General features: G+C 37.7%; 2 protein-coding genes across 3 annotated transcripts; one reads left to right on the forward strand and one right to left on the reverse strand.

The window, feature by feature from the left end:
- Positions 1-1,979: 1,979 nt before the first annotated feature.
- Positions 1,980-11,803, reverse strand: LOC120552579 (NACHT, LRR and PYD domains-containing protein 1b allele 2-like). 2 transcript variants are annotated; one of them, XM_039790757.1, is made up of 3 exons: positions 9,761-11,803; positions 6,855-8,806; positions 1,980-2,226 (listed from the first exon to the last, which is right to left on the reverse strand). In XM_039790757.1, exons 2-3 carry the CDS (start codon positions 8,500-8,502, stop codon positions 2,147-2,149), a joined length of 1,728 nt encoding a protein of 575 aa, XP_039646691.1. In that variant the 5' UTR covers positions 8,503-8,806; positions 9,761-11,803; the 3' UTR covers positions 1,980-2,146. The 2 variants fall into 2 exon arrangements, with proteins under 2 accessions (XP_039646691.1, XP_039646690.1); XM_039790756.1 differs by lacking the exon at positions 1,980-2,226 and having other exon boundaries at positions 6,051-8,806.
- Positions 11,804-15,752: 3,949 nt separating this feature from the next.
- LOC120552590 (GTPase IMAP family member 2-like) lies at positions 15,753-17,743 on the forward strand. The gene has a single exon (XM_039790771.1). The coding sequence runs from the start codon at positions 16,675-16,677 to the stop codon at positions 17,464-17,466; it is 792 nt and encodes a 263-aa protein (XP_039646705.1). The 5' UTR covers positions 15,753-16,674; the 3' UTR covers positions 17,467-17,743.
- The last annotated feature ends 7,283 nt before the right edge of the window (positions 17,744-25,026 follow it).

A 25,026-nucleotide genomic window follows, 5' to 3' on the forward strand; every position in this document is an offset into this window, starting at 1 on the left:
ATAGAGGGACCTATTTGTTAGAAAAGTTATTTATAAGCATCAACCCTCATAACAAGTCAGGTAAAGCAATAATTTAGTGTTTTTAGAGAATGAACATGTTGTTTAAACGCTTTGTGTAATAAATACAAGATATCTTCTTTGTAGCGATCATTTCCACATTACGACTTAGGCTACTTCATTCATTCAAATTAATTTGTGTCGGGAAAAGTTACGTGAACACCACCTCATGTCGGAACAAAACAAAACAACTACATTTTGGTACACAATTTGACATCATACTACATAGATACATGGTTGAGGAAAGTCAATTTTGGGTTGAAGGTAAGAAACTTTTTATTAATTCAAATATTACATATCAAGATTTTGCTCACATGTAATTTTTCATATATTACGTTGTAACCGTTAGTTGCTGTCCACATGGTAAAGTAACCTATTTGTTAGAAAAGTGATGTATCAGCATTAACCCTCAGTGTCATAACAAGTCAGGTAAATCAATAAATAGGACATATGATCCTTGTAGCATCCATGGTGTTAAGGCCACATTTTGGTTAAGTTGTTTACTTTCATTAAGTGTGTTTTCCAGCCAAAACACTGTTGTTGCTGTTGCTTCTGTATTGTTTTGGTCTAGTTTCTGTATTTGTGATGATTACCTGTAAATGTCAAGGTTGTCTTAATTGTTTTTTAAATGTTATTTATGCTTTAGGTTTTGCACCCTCAACACCTCAAAGGACCTCCGCTCAAGCTATGGGTGAAGTGTGCACATTGCACATGCAAGATCCAAGAAAAGGTGGGCCACAAGGTACGACTTCTCCTCCGGTGCAGGTAAGAAGATGGAGCTTTACAATTTCATAAGAGAAGACAGAAGAATGTCAGCGATAGGACCTCGGCTGTTGGGTGCAGCATGATCCCAAAACACACACTTTCTGCCCTGTCACCCCAATTTCATATTTGCAGCAAGGGTGTTTGTCTTTCTATAATTGAGGACTATTACCAACATTATTATTGTTTGAGTTTGACTTTTAATAACTTACACATAAACATTGAAATCTAAAAATACACCAGAAAACACTGTCTCTTTATCTCCTTAAACAAATCTTTTCCATTTCTGAACTGCAATTTCTTTTTACTCAGTGACTAACACATATGCAGATACCAATATGGCTGTGATAAATTAAATATGGCATGCTCTACACACATTAAACATTAGGCAAGTTTTTATTTATTATATGTAGGTTGTAATGGCTACTTTTAATGGGCTTATTTGTCAGTGTAATATTTAAAACAGTCACTTGCAGTAAGGATTGACTCCAACCACTCATTCTGATCATCAGTGAGCAAATGACTCCCCCTGGTGGCTGATTAAGGCTTAAAATCAATTAAACAGAGTTATTGATTCAAGATTACAAAGATAAGATAATTTAAATATTGAAACAAACAAAAAAACCTTTATTGATCTGACAAAAAGGAAAAAGTAAATAAATAGGCTGCATCAATATTGAGTGCAGTACCTTAAAAGTTCCATTATTGTTTTGTGATTAATACAACTTAATGACACCTGGTTTTTGTTAGGGCCATTACAGAAAGCAAAGGCATAACTAAATAAAATAACATCAACAGTATAAATTCAGACAAAGTGTCAGTGATCGGTAAGATTTGGGTAACAAGTGCAACAGACTGCAGTCGCAATATTTGGTTAAAGGTGTTTTAAATAGATCAATTTGTGAATTGAATACTTCAAATCCGACATAAAAAATGCCAAGGAACAAGGAAAATAAAAACTTTTATTGTAGATACTTTAAAGAAAGAAGGTAAAGTTGTGATCAAGGGATATTTAAAAAAAATGTATATAAAGAAAAAGAAATATGAGTTTTAATTTAATTGTTCAAACATATCCAAATGTATTTGCAATTTATGGATTCAGAAACTATCTTTTAACAATTATTTTAACAATTATTTAACAGATAAGTCAAGACCAACTACTCATAATTGCCTTAGGCCTGAGCTATGTACTTTTTTTTCCTTTTTCACTTTGTCAAGGAAAGTTCAAGTACAGTTACTGTTGAAGGGCAACATTTGTGGGAGTTACAGAATGATCACTTTAACACTACCAGGTCAACATGTTCTGCATGATCTTGTTCATTTAGCTTCAGATCAACCCAAGATGTTCACAGAGAAACGGGTCTGCCTCACAGAGGAACTCAATCATCTCTGAACTAGCAGCTTCACCTTTGGCTCCTTTCAGTTTATTCTGCTCTGTTCCCTAAAAAATAATAATAATAATAATATCACAAAAATGTAAATCTCTCACAAATATTTCAGTTTATTTATGCAACAAAATACAATTTTGTACAGATGTTTAACCACAAATAACCTAAACTTTAATAGTGTACAGGGCATTGATGGTAGAGGAAAAGAGAGACCTACTGATTTACAAGTTTTGTTTTAAATCCTCTGGATGTTTTTTTTTTTTTTTTAAACATATCTTTATTAAATTTCCTCAGGGCACATACAACATACAGGAATACAGCTACTGAGTAAAGAACAAAGCCCTCGTTTTAGCCCACCCGTAACCCCTTAAAATAACCGAGACAAAAAAAAAAACTAAACAAAAACACAGAAGGTTTGCGCATTTGAGGCATACTCAACGTAATCAGTCAAATTGGGTTATTTAGGCCATTGTATGTCACCTGGAAATGCACTTTGAGATCTCAGACCATGCTAGACCATAGAGGCCACTCTGAAGGGTCCGTGCACCATCCTCCCCAATATAGTCCAAGAAGGGGTCCTCTGGATGTTTTAATTGTGACTTTATAATATAAAATGAGAAATTAACTTGGATTAGAAAAAACAGGAAGAGGCTATTACTTTCTCTTCCTCTATAATACAGGATGTGTCACATTTGTTACTTTAGCTTTTCTTTTCAGTTCATGATTTATTCACCTTTACTAAGACTAATAAACCAGAGACTGAAATAAACATAAGATGAACTATATTTCATCTACCAATAACCCAAATAAAAGCCTGACTGTCAGCTCAGTGTGCTGTGGGAAATGGAAAAACAAGAGAGGAAGCTTCAGAACTACTGAAGAACACACAACTTTGTCACTTATCGTCAAATAATATGAACATATATTTTCCTCAGCAGAGTTTGGAAATAATGCAGAATCATTAACTCGTTCATTGTCACTGATACACACATTTAACAGCAGTGCTGGAAGAAGACTCAGATCTTTTATTTAAGTACAAGTAAAAAATACCACAGAGTAGAAATACTCTGTTACAAGACATATTTTCACATTTAGTTAAAAGTACATATTTTATCTGCAGTGTAGCTTCTAAATTTGCCTTGTGGATCAAAAATGTATAACCTTAATCTGTGATATTAGAAAATAATGTATTCGTTGATTATATTTTGTATTATTAATCAGAATCAGCAAAGTAGTTAAAGATATCAAATGAAAGTTTTTTTTTCTTTTGAGATGTAACAGAGTAGAATAATAAAGTAGCAGAAAATGGAAATGTTTAAGTTAAGTACAAGTACCACACAATCATACTTAACTTAACACTTGAGTTAATGTATTTAGTTACTTTTGGTAAACAGTTGACATTTCATTAAAGCTAATAAACAATAAATATGTTCTAACATCGCTCAGCGTTTTCCAGCCAGCTCAACTTTTTCCATGTGATGTGAATAAACCAAGCTTCGCAGATAAATGCACTTCCTATAATCTTAAATTCTGACAAACTCACAGACACATCACATGTCTAAGTATTATAAGTTGGAGCTGATAATGAAGATGTTATCACGTCAGTTTAGTCTCAGACTTACCGGTGAGCTGCTCAGTGAGTTCAATCTTCAAACGTTAAAAAGACAAAAGATCAAATGTCAGAGATGGTTGATGAGTCTCTGATTACTTTCTCCTGCGGTTTTCTTCTCAATGTTCATAAAACCAAAACTTAAAAAAACTAAACAGGCTGAATTTGAATAAGAAGTTAATTTCATTCTTTCATCACTCCATTAAAGAACAAACATAAAACAAACCTGCAGTCTCATGTTGCTGTAATGTTTCTATATAATAAGGACTGAGTCTCTGCTTTAATAAGGTGAATTCCTTTTTTAACTTCATGTAACATGTTGGTGTGTTATTGATCTCTTCATTAAGGCGCCCCCTACTGCAATTAACTTAGAATACAGCAGTGGTTCCCTGGGAACTCTGATATGTTGGTCCTCTACACAGAACTGTGAGTTTCAGCTCTATATATTTACTGAAGTGTAGATAGTCAACTCATGTCCCCTACAGAGGACAACAAGACTAACACCATGAATGTTTGTACCAACAGTTCTTTGCTCCAACATGGTTAGATGTTATTTAACACAATGACAAACATGATTATGAATTTATATTAACAGAGAGGTTTAATATTAAATAGGCTTTAAATGTTCAGACTGAAATGTAACATAATAATTCATACACAGTTGTAGGCAAAAATGATAAAATACAAAATATAACCCAAATATTACACCAGAATATCTCATTACATCTCCAGTGTTTTCTGTTAACAAAGACTTCATTACAAAAGGTAATATCAGTGCTGGAGGGACAATAACTACATTTACACATAAAAAACTACTTCTGATTTACATGATTAAGAAATAAAATGAATTACGAAACATTAAAGCAGTGCATTGTACACAAAATTGTTATTTTCCTTGTTAAATGAGCTCTTTAGGAACTTATACATCAAATGTCCAGTAGATGGTGATACTTCACCAGTTATAGTTGACTGTTTGGTTCAGGCTGACAGTGTTGATCCTCCAGAGTCAAATTACAGAAGAAGAATAAAAATGTTTACTCATGCAATACAATATGGAAGGACACGACTTTTGGGAAAACAAGTGTTCTAAATCTATACATGCACCTTTTCATAACATCAGTTTCTTTGTAGCGTAGGATAATGACTTAAATCAGTGTTTCTCACAGGATCTGTGTGGTGAAATTACCAGACACCATAGAGACACTGGCCCTCATTTATCAAAAGTGCGTACACCAAATTTCCAGCGTACCCCTTGCGTACACCCAAAACCACAGTGACTTTGAGATTTATCAATATGGACGTTGGCGTACGGCACGCTCAAATCCTACGCCAGCTCAGGAGGTGGTGTACATGTACACACGTTTTGAGTTAGTGCGGAAATGCGCCGAAAAACAATTCATAACACTATAAAACGCATTGACAAACTAAAAGAAGACCTCTATGCGCCGGTATGCAACATTGTTTTAGCCTGGGGGGGTTCTGTACAACATCTCGCAGGAAAACACGGTGCCATAAATGTAGCGATGGAGCCAGATGACCCGATGCCCGGAGAGCAGTGTCCAGAACAGCCCCAACTGGGGGCTATACCAAGGAGACAGGATATTATTTCTCGCTTTTAAAAGGTATAGCCTATAGTGTTATGTTTGGCAATGATATTCAATACAGGAAACATGACGATGCACAACATTTTTATTTATTATTCAGGTTTTTGTTTCTCTTTCAAGTGAACAATTTATTTCTGCCATTGACCAAGTTATTTTGGCTTGTTTTTCCAGCCCCTCTGCTGTCATTAGACAGGGTCCAGCACGGGGGGGCGGAGGACACACGCTCTCCCTCAGCTGTTGCCTCGTTCCAACTCATGAAAAAAAACACGAGTAAAATAAAAGACACTGCATAAACTCCGCTACCGTGTGTTTATTTAAATATAAGTACACCTACATATGTAGGCCTAAGAGATTGCAATATAAGTCTGTATATTACTATTAGGACTATAGAAAAATGTGTCGATGTATAAATTAAATAGGCTAAACTTCAGCTGGAGTCCGATTTACTACGGCAACACTGTTGACCGCATCAGTGATCTCCTTCCATTCCGCATTCTTTCTACAGCCTTTAATACCAGTTTTCAGGCTGCCAAATAATACACACTTTAATGCAAATGAACCGGAGATATCAGGGTTTCAATCTCCACCTCTGAAAAGTGCCGCTTCTCAGCCGGATTACGTCTCGCCATGTCGTAAATTGTAGGGGCGAGGCCTCAAAACCCAGAATATATTGGGGCGTGTTATTCTAATGACGATCGTTTTCAGCCGCGGCATTTATCAAGGGCAGGTATTGCGTACACCTGGATTTCAAAGGTACGCACAGCTTCATAAATCAGGCGGTGAGAGGAGTGTAAGCATAATCTTACGCCAACATATACGCCCGTTTCTACGCAAGAATGATAAATGAGGGCCACTGAGTTTACAACACAAAGAATTCACAAGGAGTCTGGTGGCTTTGAAGAGAGCTGGACTATCCATTTAAAGGACTTAAGGAAATGGACATTTAAACATTTACTTGATACAATCAGAAGCTCCAAAGGAGCCACCAAATGGAACTTTTGTGAACAAGAGCTACTTAATCTCCAACATCCTGTAAAATAAAATGGCATCAACAGTTTACAGTAACTCATGTCAGCCAGCAGGTGGCTCTAAACATCTTCACAGTTTCCTCTCATGTTCAGTCTGTAAAAACAGCTCAGGGAGATTCCCCGAAGAAAAAGTAGTTCACACAGCATCATCAACCGGAAACCCAATTTAACTAACCAGCTGCACTATTAGAGGCCTACTATTTAGCTCTTATATTTTAACATTTGATCAGATACAAATGCACTTTTATGAAGAAACTGGGCTATTGTGTTCATGGTCTCTTGCAGAAAATACTCTTAAACTGAATGCATCACCTGTTCATTTAGCTTCAGATCAACCCAAGATGTTTACAGAGAAACGGGTCAGCATCACAGAGGAACTCAATCATCTCTGAACTAGCAGCTTCACCTTTCTTCCTCACTGTGTCGACAACAAAACGAGCTTTGTCTCTTGTGTTTTTCATCGAGTCCGCTGACTCCCTCTCAGAATCAGCCATCACCTTTTTCTCCAAAAGTTTGTCCAGCAGACTTTTGAGAACAGGTCCTGATATCCCATCGATGAAGCTGCTCCGCATCGCAAACAGCCTGTCATTAGAACTTACAGCGCTCGGCCTACAGGACCTTCTTACTCTGGTGGTGGAAAGACTAACCTCTCTTTCCCAGACACTGTTGGAGCTGTTGGTGTCTCTCAAAAACAGGTTAATGTCTGTAAGGATTGTTTTTAATCTCACCTGAAATGATGGCAAGAAGTTGTCACAGTTGTCACAGTCAAACTCTGCTTCTGTTGGTTGAACTAGAACTGAGTCGTCTTCAGGACAAGTGGACAGAGTGTATTCCTGATATGGGTGCAGTTTACAGTGTGAGGATGTCTCTATGTAGTTCTCATCTGCAAATAACTCCTTCCGAATGCCCAGCACATCCCGGAGAACAATGTTCCTTGGTAGCAACAACACATTGAGGATGGATCTAAGATCAGGATCAGCTGGGGGCCTGTAGAACAGCAGAACCAGCGCTCGGACCAGGTCAGGTGGTGAATCTTCATCCTTGACATTACCAAAACCATAAAACCCTGTGATGTTTGTAAAAACATGAGTTTCTGTTATCCTATGAGGGCTGATAAACTCAATGCCTTCATCGTTCACATGAGCAACTGACAAGAAATCACATCCACCTGTGGAGCGGATCTCACAATGTGGGAGATGAAGCTGACACACCGACTGCTGCGGACATTGGATGTCAAACAGGGGTCCTGCAGGCTTCTTGTGATGCTGGGCCAGTAGCCTCCTGTTCCAAGGGACAGTCCTGTAGACCACGTCCCCTTCTCCCTCCATGTTGAACACCAGGCCGGTCACACTGCACTGGTACAGGCCTGGGCAGGAGCACTGGAACCTGTAGGTTTCATCGCTTTCATCAGCAGTGATATCAGGTGTAAACTCCTCAAAGCTGGTTTTTAACAGAATCTCAGGTAAGCTTTCAACTCGTGTTAAGGTCTTGTTCTTTTCAGAGGTTATTTGACTCAGTGAAGGCATGCTGGGAGAACGAGGCAGGCAGCTGGAGTCTCTTCTACTCCAACCAGGATCTGAGGAGAAGATTTGGAGGAGAGAATGGGCTGGCAGGGTGTTTGTGACTGAATAGTTCACAGATGTAACAGGTGCCTCCATTTCCATCGGAGCATCAATGTCACTTATAGATTTGCTTCCAGACTTCACAGACGAAAGCTGAAATGCATCTTGGGTGTTGCATTGTTCAGGAGGGGCAGCAACATTTGTGACTGAGCTGAGGCCACCATCAGTTTCCAGCTGAGAGGGGGAAGGAGAAAACAAACACAGAGGTACCTCGTCTTCCCTGTCAAGCTGGTATCTAGTATTACCCCCATCGCAAACATGCATTGAGTTAAGTAGATTTGGTGTTTCAGAGAGCGGAAAGTCTATGGTGTCAGGGGGAGAATTATCTCTACCTCTGCAAATCCTGGACAGAGCTCTCCTGATACTTCTGGCTGATCTGCTGAAACATGATTCTTCTCTTTCTCTTCTTTCATGTTTCGCAGCAGACGCCATTTTGCTGCGTTCATGAAGGTCACGATCCGAGTCAGTGGAGCTCAATGAGCAACAGAAGTCAGGAGATCTCCGTGCTTGTGTCTGTCAAAAATCTGACTTTCTGGACACTTCGTGAGACCTATGTGTTCATTTTGGTTATTCCTTTTTCTGTGTTTTCTCTTTTGTCTCGACTTCCTTCTTCAGCCACAGATTAAATTCAATTCCCTTTTTTGACATCTAATAGGCTATTACAATAATTTTTTGTTTTAATTGTTTATCCACTCTATTCTTTTTGGCTCCTCAGTGTTTTACTTGCTCACATACCCTGAAAAAAAAGCAGAGCATATTAAATTAAAATCTACCATAAATGTTTGCAGCTCATTTAAGCACATTACAATGTTGTCTCTTATTCACTCATTGATAGATTGGATAGCAGCAGGCTCTGGCCACACACTTTATTTTTCACGTGTATTTGCTAATAAACATTTTTTTTTAAATATTACAGATATTCCTACCACCAGATTTATTTTGAATTTACCTGATGAGCTTCACCTTAAGAGTTGAGTCTTCTTGTTAATGTGGAACTACAGACAGGGTGTGTCATCCAACCCCTTGTTTAGTTTCTCTTCTCTACCTTCTCTGGTATTTTATCAGTTAATCACAACTTTTTATCTGATTCATGCTAGTGCGTAATTTCCACTGGGGGGAGGGGGGACATGTCCCCCCCACTTATCAAAACAAAATCCTGTTTGTGTGAAGTGAAGTGTGAACAATTGAAATCCTTTAAATGTATAAAGTTGTTATGGATTTGAAAACACAATTCTACAAGTGTGTTATAAACACAGTTGATTATCAATAATAATAATGATATTATATACTGTGAATGCAGAAAGAAGAGAGAAAACTACAAAATAGTCTAATAGCAACGTGTCAAATAACAACACAGGCACAAATGGAATGAATAACATAATAACATATTTAAGTGATACGTTTGTAATTGACAAATTCACATCTCATAGCAGCTAAATAAAACAGGGAGGGAGTAAATAAGTTAAACAGATCAAATTACTTATAATATTTATAAGTAGTTGTCCACACAGTAGTTGTGTTTACACTTTAACTGACCAATGGCTTTAACATGAACATTAATTAGGTATATTATATATATATTTAAAAAATAAACCAGATCTTTCAACTGATAAATGAAAATATGCTTGTTAAGACAACATTATACACATTTACATTCATAACATCAGAATAAGTTACCAGTTCTTCTTACCCGTGTTGTGGCTGGATGAACACACAAGCTGTGTGTTATTACTTGATTCTTCAAACGTTTTATATTCTAAATATCGCATTGAATGCTGAGCCCTTCTTTATCAAACACGGACGTTCTCTGTCATTGTGTTTCCACACTGATTACGTTTTGTCTCCACACCCTCCACATTGTATAACATGTTTTTCTACCTGTGTTATGTCAACATGTTTCAGGGAAATCAAGTCTCTGCCTGTTGACTACTGACTACATGACTACTGACACTATTGTATTTTATAAGTCTAACTCCATCAAAGCTGCCTCTAGTCTAAATGATCAACTACATCCTGACTGTAGCTCAGTTCTCAATACACAGACATGAGATTGGGATCCATCTTTAAGTTTTTCTTCGAGTCCGCTGACTCCCTCTCAGGATCAGCCATCACCTTTTTCTCCAACAGTTTGTCCAGCAGACTTTTGAGAACAGGTCCTTGGACAGAGATTCACGTCGCTCGGCCCACAGGGCCTTCTTACTCCAGTGGATGATAGACAAACTCGTCTTTCCCAGACACTGGGAGCTGTTGGTGTCCCTCAAAAACAGCTTAATGTGTTTCATTATTGTTTCTAAGCTCACCTGGAATGATGGGAAGAAGTTGTCACAGTCAAACTCTGCTTCTGTCGGTTGAACTAGAACTGAGTCGTCTTCAGGACAAGTAGACAGAGAATATTCCTGCTGTGGGTGCAGTTTAAAGTGTGGGGGGTCACTATGTAGCTATCATCTCCAGCTAACTTCTTCCTGATGCGCTGCACATCCCGGAGAACAACGTTCCTCGGTAGCAACAACACATTGAGGAGGGATTCAGGATCAGGGTCAGCTGGGGGCCTGTAGAACAGCAGAACCAGCGCTCGGACCAGGTCAGGTGGTGAATCTTCATCCTTGACATTATCGAAACCAGAAAACCCTGTGATGTTTATAAAAACATGAGTTTCTGTTTGCACAGCTGTATTAGGTGCCTCCATTTGGAGAGAGCAGGTTTGTATATTGACAGTAGAATTAGAGTTAGAAAAGTTGGGGCCTTCATCATCTGAGTATTTTCCTTTCATAAAATGTAAAAAACGGACTGATAAAGGAGATCTACGATCATCGTATTGAACAGAAAAAGAGGAAGTGTTCTGGCCAGCACAGTCATTTAGTAAACTATATTGGCTCAGGCTAACCATATCAGGCAACTCAATGTCAAATAAGCTTAAAATTTCATCACAAACATGGTCTCCAGAGGGGTTGGTGAGATACTGAAGGTTGGAAGGAACAGCTGTAACAGGTGCCTCCTTTTTCCATCGGGGCATCACTTTCACCTATTGGTTTCGCTTTCAGACGAAAGCTGAAATGCATCTTTTGTTCTGCTTCTTTCAGTGCAGACAGTAACCCAGGGATCGTTCGTGGGTATTTGTATTTGATCTAGAGGGGCAGCTAAATTTGGGGCTATGTATGTAGAACCTTCTGCATTTTTTGTCATTCATGTTTCTGTGATTGAACCAGAAGTTTGACAACAATTGTAGTCAGGGAGATCACTGGTACAAGCAATAATAAGGGAATCTTTCTCATGTAGTTTCCTTTTTCTGAAGCAGGGGCCTCTGCAAATATATTTCCCAGATTTAAGGGACTTAAAAGATGACTTAAGAGAATACAGTTCCCCAGAGATTTGTTTTAAAGGCATGTCTGGTGAGCTATTTGCTCCAGATCTTGTTCTTTTTAGAAGTTATTTGACTTAGTTGAGGGTGCAATATAAGGGGAACATTGCTGTCTTTTGTTCTTCTGGTAGATACATCTAAAGGCTGTTCATGGTCAGAATAGACAGGCAGAGAGTTTTGACCAACCACAGACGGATGGAAAAAGGAAGAAGGTGGAAAGTTTAAGCTGGAGCTGCTATGTTCTGACATGTACATGTTCTGTGACAGATTTCCTGGAGTTAGTTGCAACTGTGATGGACGAAGGAAGTATGGAAAACGTTTCGAGTCTGGGTCAAGATGGACTGTTGATGCGGGTATGTAATGTCAAAAATTACATTTAAGCATGATTCCTTATATCCTTATGTTATATTTGCTTTGGTTTTTCTTACAATACTGAAAGGTAGTTTATCTCATTCCCACATGTAGATTCTGATTCTAACTAAGTGAGAATCAAAGTCTGGACCATAACGTGAGCACTGTTTGTCTGACAAGGTCACAGTAAACTATCTTTCTCTGCCTATTCAGTTTTCCCATGCCAGTTGAGATGTACGGGACATGTGACCTCAGGGTGAAAGTAGGGCAGGGGGGAAAGAAAACGAAATGGCTCCGAGATGTTTCTTGTGTTTCTCAATTGTCGTCACGTGTTATCAGATTGCCTGTGAGAAACGTAGAGTCGTGATAAGCCAAGTGCGTGTGTGCTGTCACTCTGAAGATGTATTTAAGCTCAGTGTTTCTGTTCACTCTTTGAAGAAACTTTTCCACACTGGGCTGCTGTCTTTTGTGAAATTTATGTTCTTCCTATATTTGCAAATATATTTGTAATAAAATACAAAAACCTAACTTGGTTTAGTCTTCGACTGTCTTATTTGTTTCACTTTATTAAACTTTCAAAACTTTACTCCTGCTGCAAAAGAAACTTCCACAACAACCTGGTGTCAGAAGTGGGGCTAGAGAGAGTTGTCTTAGGAGACAGGACGTCAAAAAGTGGGGATCAGGTGCAAATCAGATTAGAGACTCCGTGGTTGACCGAGGACTCGCGATCCGAGATCAAACGATCTTCGCCTCTACCTCGCCCAAAAAGCATTCAGAGAGAGAGGATCAGAAACCACGGAGGGCTCTACTGATTCTGCCATGATCTTTAAGACTGAAGCAATTTCAAGCAGCAAAATCTAACTGAATTTAAGTGTGATAACTGAATTGGCTGTTGAAAATTCCAGAAACAAATACTGACGTTGGAAACTGAAATAGATTAATAACCATTTGGTGTTTTTTTGTATATAAATTTGGGTCATTACATTTGTGATCATTCTAGCAGTATTTCTAGAACTTTCATTCTAGCAGTAATTCTAAACCAGAGATCTCTCCACACGGGTGTGATTTTAGATTTTGAAGTAAATCTAATTAGATTTTGAAGTAAATCCAATAAACGGTTTTCCAGAAACTGTTCGGATTTTGTGCATGGGTTTCCCGAAAGATAGAACCTCGCCTTATAAGCGACGGCTATTCGTAAAAGAAGTACTTCTCCCAATAAAATGGGCAACGGATCTGATCCCAATCACACATTCCTACGCGAGCCGTGGTGGATGAGATGGTGAAGAAATATGGTTCAGAATGTCTAGAGTGTCTGCTGTGTTGATCGAAAAATTTTGGGTTTCCTTTAAGTTCAGGCAAATTGAGAATGTTGAAACGGGACTTAGAAGAACAAGAGGAAAAACTAATGAAAAAAGACAAAATTAAGACAGAGGATTTAAAGCTACTGAGTACGGGAAAAACAAAAGAATGTTTTAACATATGGATAAAAGAGGTAGTGATTCAGGGAAAGACTGCAAAAACACACATACACCAATAACCTCATCAGTTCTACAACCTAATCAAAGCCCATGTTCTGAGCTTTCTCTAAAAACCAGGAAGACAAGCTGGAAAAACAGAGGGACGAAGAGGACACAGACTCAACTCTCAGACAGGACTGACAGCATCCGTCACACCTGCATCGGGTGGAAAGACCAACGAGTACATGAGAAAACCATGTTTGAAGCGTTTGTCTGCAGGTTACAACAGGTTGGTGGGCAACATATGGAGCACGGACCCGAAAAAGGCCGCTCCCACGGAGGACGTGGTCGAGCCAGAGAGAGGCCCAGGCGGGTACCGTGGGCATAATGATGAGCCCTACAACCCAGACCAGTGTTTCTACTGCAAGGACTTTGGACATTGGGTAGGTAACTGCCTGAAGAAAAAGCAAAAAACTCCTCAGACAGAGAACAACACTTGTCCCTCTGTTTGACTGAGTCCAAAAGCTGATGAGGAAGGTAGTGCTAACACACACACACACTCGCTTCATGCACACACTGTTTTTGTTTTTGCTATTAGGGACAATTGATAGGTTATAAAGTTCTGAAAAAGAATCTAAAAAGTTAAACCATTATAGTATGTTATCTTCTGAAACCTACAAGAAAATGCCTACTACTGAGTGTAAAGTTAAAGGGGTTCCACTCACCTTTTCTCTTTTTTTTTTTTTTACTTTGGTGCTACAAACTTGATTATTAGAGCTAAAGATTTGACACTGAAGCTCAGTGGTCATTCTATTCGGTCAATTGGGGCTACAGGTCAAACAGTAAAAGAACAATTCTTTGTTCCTTTCTCATGTACATGGGAAATCTTTTTGGTGTCTGATTTATGTCCACTTATTTTGCTTAGGTAGTGATTTAATGTGCACTTTTAACATTGGTTTAACCTCAACACCTGATGGTTTGAGAATTTCTTGTAATGATGCATCTGACATAAGCACATTTGTTAATTACAGTGTGGCTAAAATGACCTCACTGAGGCGGCGTCTGTAATCAGCCCTGCCTCTGACTGCATGAAAACTGACAACTTGAATTACACGGCTCATGTTACTACAGGCCCTGATGAAGAATGCTCAAAACGGTTCTTCAGAGACATAATTACAGTTTGACAACCTCACATCTGATTTGGACTGATACTGACTGTGTTGTAGCATGCTTGACTGACAACCAATCGGGTTTTTTTTATTAATTTTTTTAAGTGCTCAACACAGAGGAGCAAGGCCATAGCACCACACACACTCAGAGATAAAAGAAAAACAGGAGTTGTGCATGTAGAATTTAGGTTCAGCAATGATTTTGATACAGTTTTTGTCATAAATTATAGAATGTGATATGTTTTCATATCAGGTAACAAATTGGATAAATAGTCGTCAAATTAGAAGTACTTAGGTTTGCTCTGTAGGCCTAAAAACTTTAATTCATAATGACTTTTAGAACTACCAGACAGCAATTAGTATTACTTTGTGTTGCAAACTAAAAATAAAAATAAAATAAACAACATATTTTTGTTTAATTAATCTTAGTTTATTGGTTATATTGAAACCAATACAGGTTGATATGAGATTTCATCCTAAAAGCAGTTCATTTAATATTGTACTGTAGTGAGTTTTTCAGTAAAGCTGCACTAAAGACTTTGTATTTTGATTTGCTATATCACAAATAGGTTAAAACTAAATTATTAATTGATATTGATGTTGAAAACATTTTATTTTGGAAATTTACTTTTCTTTTAAAGAAATGATTCATTGAACTTTTTTTTGCTTTTATACAGGTTATAAAACTGTGATGAGGAGCAGGGGACAGAGGACCCAAATGCAGGGAGAGGCAGGCAGGCAGGAGAAGGTTTTAACTTCAGGATTTAATCCAACAAAAAACAGCAGTACAGAGACCGGAAAACTCACAAAGTCAGGCAGGGAGAAATCAAAAGCAACAGGCGATAACATGCACAAACTGACGGGCAAAACACAGGCACGAACAAACTGACACAAGGCAAAGGGAACACAGAGGTTAAATACATGAGGTAATGAACAAACGAGGGACAGGTGATCTATCTGGAGGTACGGACCAGCAGACGGACTGAGAGAAGGAGGGGGGAACGAGAGACCATCCTGATCTGACACATCTGACGCATTGTGAAGTTAAGTAGCACACAGACTCACATTCTGAAAATACACACACTATTAGGAGAAGGTAATTACTTAAGGTAAGTACTTATTTTTACTTTTAAGATAAATATTCAGTTGATGTGTCAGAACATGTTTAAAGTACATTTCACTGTTCAAATTTGAATTGGATTGATGAGGAGTTGATAAAAATGATCCATTCAAAGAATTCCTAGAAACCTTAAATTGTATTTTTCTAGTTTGTTTGCAGTTGCTGCATCTTTCCTGGTGACCTGTTGAAGTTGTGTAAGGTTTAGTGCTGAGAAGGTTTGAAACCATGATGATTAAATGTATCAACAACTTTGACACGGAGATATGATTAAGACTAACATCTAAATGAAAATGGTTAATGTTGATGTGAATGCTTAATGATGTTCATTATGAGTAATGTACTGAGACAATGGTGTAGACACAATTCATTTATTTTCTCTCATATTTATATGTTTCCACGAAAAGTAAGATATAAGTTAAAGATAAATCTTATAAACAGTAAAAGATAATACTTTTATACTATAAAGATCATAATATATAATATACTAGTATACTTTATATATAAAAGGGATACAAATGCAGTCAGGAAAAGCTTAGAGGAAACAAGAGCTTTCGAGAGATAGAGAAGTACACTGGATGACAGTCTATGAGAGACTGGCTCAGGTTATAAGCAGGCGTTTCCAGCGAGGAGGAGTCTGAGAAGACTGTCACTTAGCCGCTGTAGCGCACACACATAGGAGCTTCACAGACTAAAGAGCTACTATAGAGCTAAATGTACTTTTGAATTAGGATAATGGGTTTCCTATTGATGGATTGTATAGGAGTTAAATTTAACAGTTACTTTCACTCAGAAATTAATTATATTTGACCTACTTCTTGCCTGTAACTAGGGAATTTCACCAGTGTGGGCTTAATAAAATCTTTCTTATGTCATATAGGTGATAAACAAACAGTTGAATTTTGATTTCAAAGACAAATTTTGTCATTTTTAACATCTATTCTATTTTCTTATAGTAAAATGTGTATTTATTAGTAAAGGGAAATCATTCATATAGAAACAATATGTTTTGTAGCAACTTACAGAAATTCTTATTTGGCCTTTTTATCTAGGTTTCACTGACCCCAGGAAGAGGTTAAAAAGTGAGACCTGTCTTTTCTGAACTCAGTAAATTATTACAGAAATGTGTAGTTATGTTAAGTAGTTTTGTGTATGTGTTTTAATGAAGCAGTCCAACTTTTTTTTTTAACAAAACAAAAAAAAGCAGCTGCTTATAATTATGAAAACAGATACTTCGAAAGTTCCCTGAAGTTCTTTTTGTTCTACATCAATACAGGAAATCACTCTGGCACCGAAGTGAACCTTGTTCTGCTGGGAATGGCCGGAACTGGAAAGAGTGCAAGTGGAAACACAATCCTCGGAGAGAAAGAGTTCATATCAAAGGCCAGTTCATGTCCAGTCACCACAGATTGCCAGGAGGCAAAAACTGTGATAGGCGGTAGACGTGTACGTGTCATTGATACCCCAGACATCTTTGATGATGAGAGGAAATCATCAATTAAGGAACATGTGAAAAAGTGCCAAGAGCTCTGTCGCTCAGGGCCTTGTGTGTACTTACTTGTGATTCAAGTTAGCAGATTTACAGACGGAGAGAGAGACATACTGAAAAAGTTGGAAACAGCTTTTGGCAGCAAAGTTACAGAACAAACAATCATCCTGTTTACTCGTGGAAAAGATCTGCAGCAAGGAGAAATGAGCTTTAAAGAGTTTTTGCATCAGTGCCAGCCTGACCTTAAGAAAATTGTTGAGAAGTGTAGAGGAAGGTGTGTTGTTTTTGAAAACAGGGCTTCAGGTTCAGATCAAGTGGAGAAGCGTATGCAGATAGTGGATAGGATGTTAAAAGAAAAAGAAACAGCTGAAAGACAGAAGAATGTCTACGTATCAGGTCAGGCGCATAAAGGGCAGGGACAGAATGGGCTGGGATTGAATTTTTCTTCCTTCTAGATAGACACAGACTACATGGGAAATGATTCAATACCTTGAAGGGGTTGATTACACTTATAATTACATTTTGATTTTCTTCTTACTTGGCTTTTTAATTAGCAGCATTTGATCAGAGATTTTATATTTTGTTCATAGTATGTTTGTCTGAAATAAGTTAATGGATTTTGTCAAATGAACCAAACATATTTCTTTACTCTGTATAAGAGCTCCATCTTTCTCACTTTGTGAACCTTTGTAAACTGTGATGACATAAACAATACATTTAACAATAAATAAAGGTGTGTTGTAAACTCAGTGTCTCTTTGGTCTCTGGTAATTCCACCACACAGATCCTGTCAGAAACAGGGATTTAAATTATTATCCTACACTTGTCAGGGCTTCACCTGCACAGATACAGAGGTTATAAAATGGTGCATGTATAGATTTAGAGTCATAGAGAACAAGTGGGAAATGTTATACTTAATCTTATGATAGTGTTGACTCCCCAAAATAACTTTAGGATGAATACATTACTATTTATATATTTAAAACTGTTAAAAATACAGAAAAAATATCTTATATGGTGATGTTTCTCTGCTGGAATATGTAAATAGAAAATTACATCATGGTTCAATATTAAATATCACAACTAACTAAAAAATATTAAACTTAGACTGAATCTGATCTAGACATTTATAGCATGAAACCAAATGTGTGGTCCTATCCTTCCCACCATATTTGAAGTCTTTGTAATGTTTCTGCATTCTGAACTTTTTATTCTCCTTCTGTATTTGGACTCTGGAGGATCAACATTGTCAGCTTCAACCAAACAGTTAACTATAACTGGTGAAATATCACCATCTACTGGACATTTGATCTTTAAGTTCCTAATGTGCTCTCTTATCAACCACTTATAATCATTTAGGTTGTTTTATATAGGTAACATCCTAATCCTAAAGTAAGTAGTAGTAGTAAGTAGTACTAATAACATAAATGTAGAGGAGTAAAAAGTACCCTAGGAGTAGAAATATGAAGTATACTGTATAATGTATAATGAAACAGCTGACTGTCTTGCCTGGGCCCGGGACGAGATACTCTTAGATGCCCTCCCCCCCGCGCCCAGATCTTTCCTTTTCCTTTGCTCTTCCTCCTCTATTTTCTTCTTCTCTTCTTCTTTCCTTTTCTGAGCACGGACATGTGCTGGCTGGACATTTTGAGCGTACTGAACTTCAAATCAAATGACAACATCAAATGTTGATCAGTGGCCAAACCATTTTTGTGTTAGGGGGTTCTTGACCACTATTTCAAGGTCAATTAAGAAAAAAACAAATTAAAAGTTTTTATGTAACTCAAAAATTACATATGTTTTCCACAAATATTTGTTTTTTATTCCATAATTTAATGAGGGCCCAGTTCTGCCCCCCTACCCTGGGCCCGGGACAACAGTCCCGTTTGTCTATCGGCAGGCGTGATGAAAACACTTCAAACCTTTACAGTACTTAAGTAAATGTACTTTGTTGTCTCTCCACCACTGATATGAACAACATACTTTCATGTTTTTGTACAAAAAATGGAAAATCTGTAGATATTCTGATGTAATATTTTGGGTTACATCTGTATTAATTTAGCCTAAAACTGTTTTAGATGGATGGTTCTCATATTTTCTAGATGAATGTACCACTGATGTTGTTATTTGAAAAGGCTACTAGACGAATTTGTATTTACTTTGAGATGTAAATTAACCTGAGTGACCTCTTCGTCTGAACATTTTTAAGCCTATTTAATATCAAACCTCTCTGTTAATATATATTTATATTAATGTTTCTCATTGTGTTGAATAACATGTAACCATGTTGGAGCAGAGAAGAGAAGATTGATGGATGACACTGTTGTCACATTTATATTTAATTAAGTGAATTATCTTGAATTCTTTTAATCTTATTTATTGATACCACTTTGTTTAAATGTTGTACATTTGATCAACGATATTACTAATATAAAGTTGTTTTTAACTTTAACTTTGTGAGATCTTGAGCCATGCTGGCGGTCCTTGACTTCTGATCCTTTAACTTTTACTCTGGCGCCACCATGAGGTTGATATTTGAATAATATGTCTAGACAACTATCAGATGGGTTTCTATGATGCAGATATTCAAGTTCCCCAAGAGATACATCCTAATGACTTCAGTGATCCTTCAGAGTTTTCCTCAAGCTAATACAAGCTAATGTTCTATCATTTTGGGTTGTTATTGAAATATCTCTACAACTGTTGGATGGATTGCCATTCAATTTGGGACACACCTTCATGGTCTTAGGTTTGTTGTCCTCTGTAGGGGATATGAGTTGACAATCTACACTTCAAAATATATATACTACAGTGTTGAAACCAACATGATTAGAAAGCAACACGCAAACAACTTGCTTTGTCTTGTTTGTGGTGCAGGGATCAAATGTAGGTTAAAATATACCACAATTGTCCAATTGTCCTTTTTCCAAATAATTTTAATAATTTTCAGATTTAGACATGTGGGATATTCCGGTATTATTTGGGTTTTAGAGGCATTTTTGGACATGTATACAGCACATTCAGAATATGCGTACATCAATCGGGGTTTTCACTGCAGACTTACGGTCAGCTCTGTGCGTTGCTATGGTTGATGTAAACAAACCAACCAGCCAACAGTTTGCAAGGCTGCAGACCCGAGAAGAAGGAGAAACACAGCTACTTTTAAACATTATTAAAGACCTTTTCAAGAAGCTGGTTGAAGGAATGAAAGAGGGATGCTTTGTTCACTTAGTCTGTCCAACAAGTACAAATACTATTTTGCACAGCTAGATGTAAACGGTAATATTTGTGTAATATTCACTTTCATTAGCCGTGTAAACAGTTTAGTCGGAATATTGTCTTTTTCAGAATTAGGGCAAAAATTGAATATTATATGTGCATGTTAACATAGTGAGTGTTGATCCTCCAGAAGGAGAATAAACGTTACATGGTTTTCTGATACAATACAATACGTTCTGGTTGCAAAGACTTTTGGAAAACAAGTAATTTAAATCTATGCACCTCTTCATAACCTCTGTATCTGTGCAGGTGAAGCCCTAACAAGTGTAGGATAATAATTTAAATCAATGTTTCTGACAGGATCTGTGTGGTGGAATTACTAGAGACCAAAGAGACACTGAGCTTACAACACAACTGGGTTTTATTGGTAAATGTAATTTTCATGCCATCACAGTTTACAAAGGTTCACAAAGTAAAAAAGAGGGAACTCTTATACAGAGTAAAGAAATATGTTTGTATTTTTCAATTTCAATAAACAATAAATCCCTGATTAAATGCTCCATAACATGCAATCAACCAGTACACACTATTAAACATTTCACAATGTAGCCTATTTATTTTTATAAGGACAGAAATAACATGCTAGCACATTATTGATCTGGTAATACAGTTATTGTTTCTGCTGTTATTTTTACATTCTGTCTGTCTGTTAATTAATTTGTTCATTAATAAGACACATTACTGATGCAAGTACAATATAAGTGGTAATGACTGCACTGAAACAAATAATACTGAGGAAAGATCACAAAGTGGCACTCTAATGATAGACACGTATAAGATGCACACTGAATGACAATGATGCAGTACAATCTGAACTCATATCCTGTCTCAGAAATCATACAGAGAACATAGAATGTTTTTTTTGAAAATTATATTTATTGAAATATTTCAAAATTGACACACCATAACCATAACTACATACATAACCTACCATACACATAACTCTTATTTGGATATCAGGATCTACATATATGCATGTGTACATGTACACACCTATACATATATACTCATACACACACATACAACCTTGCTTGAGAGAAAGAAGAAAAATAAATAAAACTTGACAGTAACAAGTATACAGTAGCATGAATCAGTTACTCTGTAGACTTCTGGGTAGATGATTATTAAGGTAGTGTTCCCATAGTTTGTAGAAGCTCTGAATTTTCCCCTTGTTGGTGTATGTTACATGGCTAAGCAGTTGGAGAGGATCTTAAACCATAATCCCACTGAAGGTGCCTCAGTGCTCTTCCATGAGGTAGCAATACAGTGTTTAGCCTGTAGTGAACATACATTGATTGTCTCAAGTGGAAAAAGACCAAGGATGAAAATCTTAGAGCATACAGGTAGAGTCACAGAGGTAATGTCAGACAAAGTCTGTACAACCTTTACCCAGAATTCTGGGCAGTTCCACAGACAATGAAATAGTGTACCCTCTTCTAGGCCAAATTTAACACATAGGTCTGGGTTATTCTTATTAAAACGATGCAGAAGGGAAGGAGTTATGTAAATGATGTTGGGTATCGGTAGGGTACAGATCCAATTATTGGCAAATTATTAAATATGTTTTATCAATATTAATAAAGTTATGAATATGGTTATTCATAACTTTATCAAATCAATAAACAATCAAAATGGGGCACCACCCTGGAATCTCAGGAGCCAGTAACCGAACTGTGAAACAGTCTCATATAGGTAGTTTTCCCTTTAAAATACCGATGTTAACTTGGTTAATCTATCTGGTATTCTTTAAAGGAACAAAACGAAGGGTGAGTCCGAGCACAGACTGTGTTCAACCAGCTTGTTATTACAATATGTACACAAATAATCACAGACAACTGCTATTTACAGTATAATAGAATTTAATAACTTCAAAATCATCAATGGTCATTTAATAATCCGTCAATCAATTAAAACCAATATACTCTTTTTAACTACAACGAAAACAAAGCAAAAACAAACCAGCATGTGGGGAGACACGTCTGTGTCTGTATGAGTGTGAGAGTGTGTGAGAGAGTGTGAGGAGGAGGGGGTGTTGAAATGTAGTCTAGCTCAAAGACAAAAAAAATGGCTACTTCTGTGAGTTGCACAAAAATATTTAGCCTCAAGAGGGCGGTAGTGGTGCTGGGTGCAGCGCTGTGTGGCTAGAGCAAGCCGGTTAGCTTTCAGTCTAACGTCTTACAGACCAAGTAGTGAAAGAAGAAAGGGGAAAGAAAGAGACACACTTAGATCTTAGTTATCGATAATGACCAGCCCTCTCAGTAACTCAGGTCTGGACTAACGTGAAATTAGGGCAGACTCTGAGAATTTCGTCTACTGAGCGGACGTTCATTATAACCATTCCGGTGTGCTAACAGCTGATTCTCTGCAGAGATAACACGGCTCCACCGGCCTACACAGACCGCGGGGTAGCGTTCTCGTCGCCTCGCGGCTGTGAACAGACGGACCGACAAAGATTATTATCTTTGCAGAACAGTAACTAAAACTCCTCAGCAGTGCGAGAAGCAAAAGTAGCATTTCCAGTCTGAACAAGCTACATATTCAACACAACATATCAACAAATGCACCATGATCAGAGTACATTCACACAAATAGATTTGACTCAGCGGTCACAATCATAGATTAATAAATCAAACGCGCACCAGTAGCGCTTATCAATCGATCACATTAATGGTAAACAATGGCAACATTACACATTAATAAACATACTATGTTCTATCTCTGCCCAGAGCACCAAGCCTTACTGTATGTAGTCCATCAGTCTGTAGGTTTCCACGAAAAAAACAGAACGCATCTGGCCGCTCGTCAACGGGCGCGGACAAGCTGCGTGCTCCTCGGGGCAAAAAAGCAGTGTCCACTCTTATCCCATTTCCTGGTAGAGAAACATTTTCTCTTCTGCAGTTTTGGAAACACAAGGTGCGTGTTTTACAGGATCCATAGTGTTCTTCAGAACACCAAGAAATGAATTCATTTTGTCCAGAAGTGGAAGTATTTTGCACAAGCGCTTGCACGCTCCCTGCAGAAATGGGGTTGAAATGGAAGACAATGGAAAAAGGTGTGTCAGAGAGTTTTATAGGACCTAGAAGACCTCATGCTGTGTTTATGGTCCCGCTGAACCAATAGGAAGAATCAAAACTCTTGAAGGTGTGAAGATTTGATTAGATATAATTTTCACTCCATTAGCCATACCTTTTCAGTGGTTGAAAGTAGCCATACTCTGATGACCGTTCCCCAAAGTTATCTGCGCAGACTGAACAGTAGGCTGAGGTGCCCTCGTTCAGGGAATCGCAGATAGGCTGTTGACTTTAGGCTACAACTGAGTCGTCATTTATCTTATTCCTTCACTAAAATGAGGTTTGCAAAAGTAATAAGGTTTAGGCACTAAACAATTTCACAAAATCGTAAAGATAAGGATTGTATTTTTCAGGGGTGCTGAGGTGATTTTTACGTGTGCTTCAAGCACTATGACATGACGGATGTGGGGCTCAAGGGAGAGGGTGGAATCAACGACCACACCAAGGTTGCGGCCCTGGGCAGATAGGGAGACAATGGTAAGTTGATGGTGAGAGTGGGGTTATTGATTTTGAGTGTGGATTTGGAGCCTATGAGGAGGAATTCTGTTTTATCGCTGTTGAGTTTGAGGAAGTTGTGTTGCATCCAAGGTTTTCTGTTCTCCCTTGTGTTGTCTTGTTTTACTTCCTGTTGTATATCTTCCCGTCTGTGTGATTACTTGTCCCCGCCCTAATCTGTCTTCCTCTTACCCCAGTGCGAGATAGTCTGCAATCACAGAGCTACAGAGAGGTGAAGCTGCATGACATTAACCCCCCCCCTGGAAAAATAGCAACGGTAATTTTTTTTATTTTTTATTTCATAGTCCATAATAGTGTCTTTAGATAAGATCAACACATGCCTGTTTAGACAGGTATTTGTTTGACCAGTATGCACCATGTCTGCACTTTTAGTATTGTTGTGTAATAGTGATTTTGTATTGTGTTCTCAATATGTCATGTTTTTGTTGTGTTATGCCGCTGTAAAGCGCTTTATAAATACATTTTACTTATTTACTAACTTACTGTTCTTACAACTGTGTTTGACAAATTACAAATCTACCCATAATTGTGTGAAATTGTGTGTTATTTCATCATCTCCCCCTTATCACCCCCCCCCCCTACACACACACACACACTCCTGTCAAGCTCTGGTATGTTGTGATTATATCAAAGCTAAGTGTGTTATTTGGCCCGATGCAACGCAAAAGCCATCTAGTGTTAACACATCAAGACATACCTGTCTAGACAGGCGTTTGGTTGACCAGTATGCTCTCTGTGACCTTTTTCACCTTCCTGAACACCCACACGTATCTATCTTTTGTTTCCTGTAATTTTCCGCCTAACACAAAAACAAGTGTGACATCTGTTTCTTGTCATTCTTCCATATCTAGAGGACGCAAGTGTGCTTCCTCTAGATATAATTGTATCCATCTCTTCTCACAGTATGCACACAACTCTGCAATGGGCACAAACTAATAAAACAACACTTCTTTTTCTGATTCTGATCCTCAGTCCATTAACACAGTAAACACATTAATGAAGTGAACAACGTCCACAACCTCTAAAATAGTTAAATGTAACAACTTAATGTTGAATTCACACGCTCTTTTCACATCGTAGGAAAACACATCGCTATCGCCAGATGAGTGAAAATTTTGTTTGGCAAATGTTTGCTAACCAGTGTATGAT

The sequence above is a fragment of the Perca fluviatilis genome, chromosome 22 (genome assembly GCF_010015445.1).
Source record: "Perca fluviatilis chromosome 22, GENO_Pfluv_1.0, whole genome shotgun sequence".
Lineage (NCBI taxonomy): Eukaryota > Metazoa > Chordata > Actinopteri > Perciformes > Percidae > Perca > Perca fluviatilis.

Excerpts from the sequence above, each read along its gene's own strand:
- LOC120552579 (XM_039790757.1), bottom strand. The coding sequence starts at position 8,502 with ATGGCGTCTGCTGCGAAACATGAAAGAAGAGAAAGAGAAGAATCATGT. Across the intron at positions 2,227-6,854 it reads CGACACAGTGAGGAAGAAAG|GTGAAGCTGCTAGTTCAGAG; the intron begins GTGAAGCTGCTA and ends AAGGAGCCAAAG.
- LOC120552590 (XM_039790771.1), top strand. The coding sequence starts at position 16,675 with ATGTGTTTTAATGAAGCAGTCCAACTTTTTTTTTTAACAAAACAAAAA.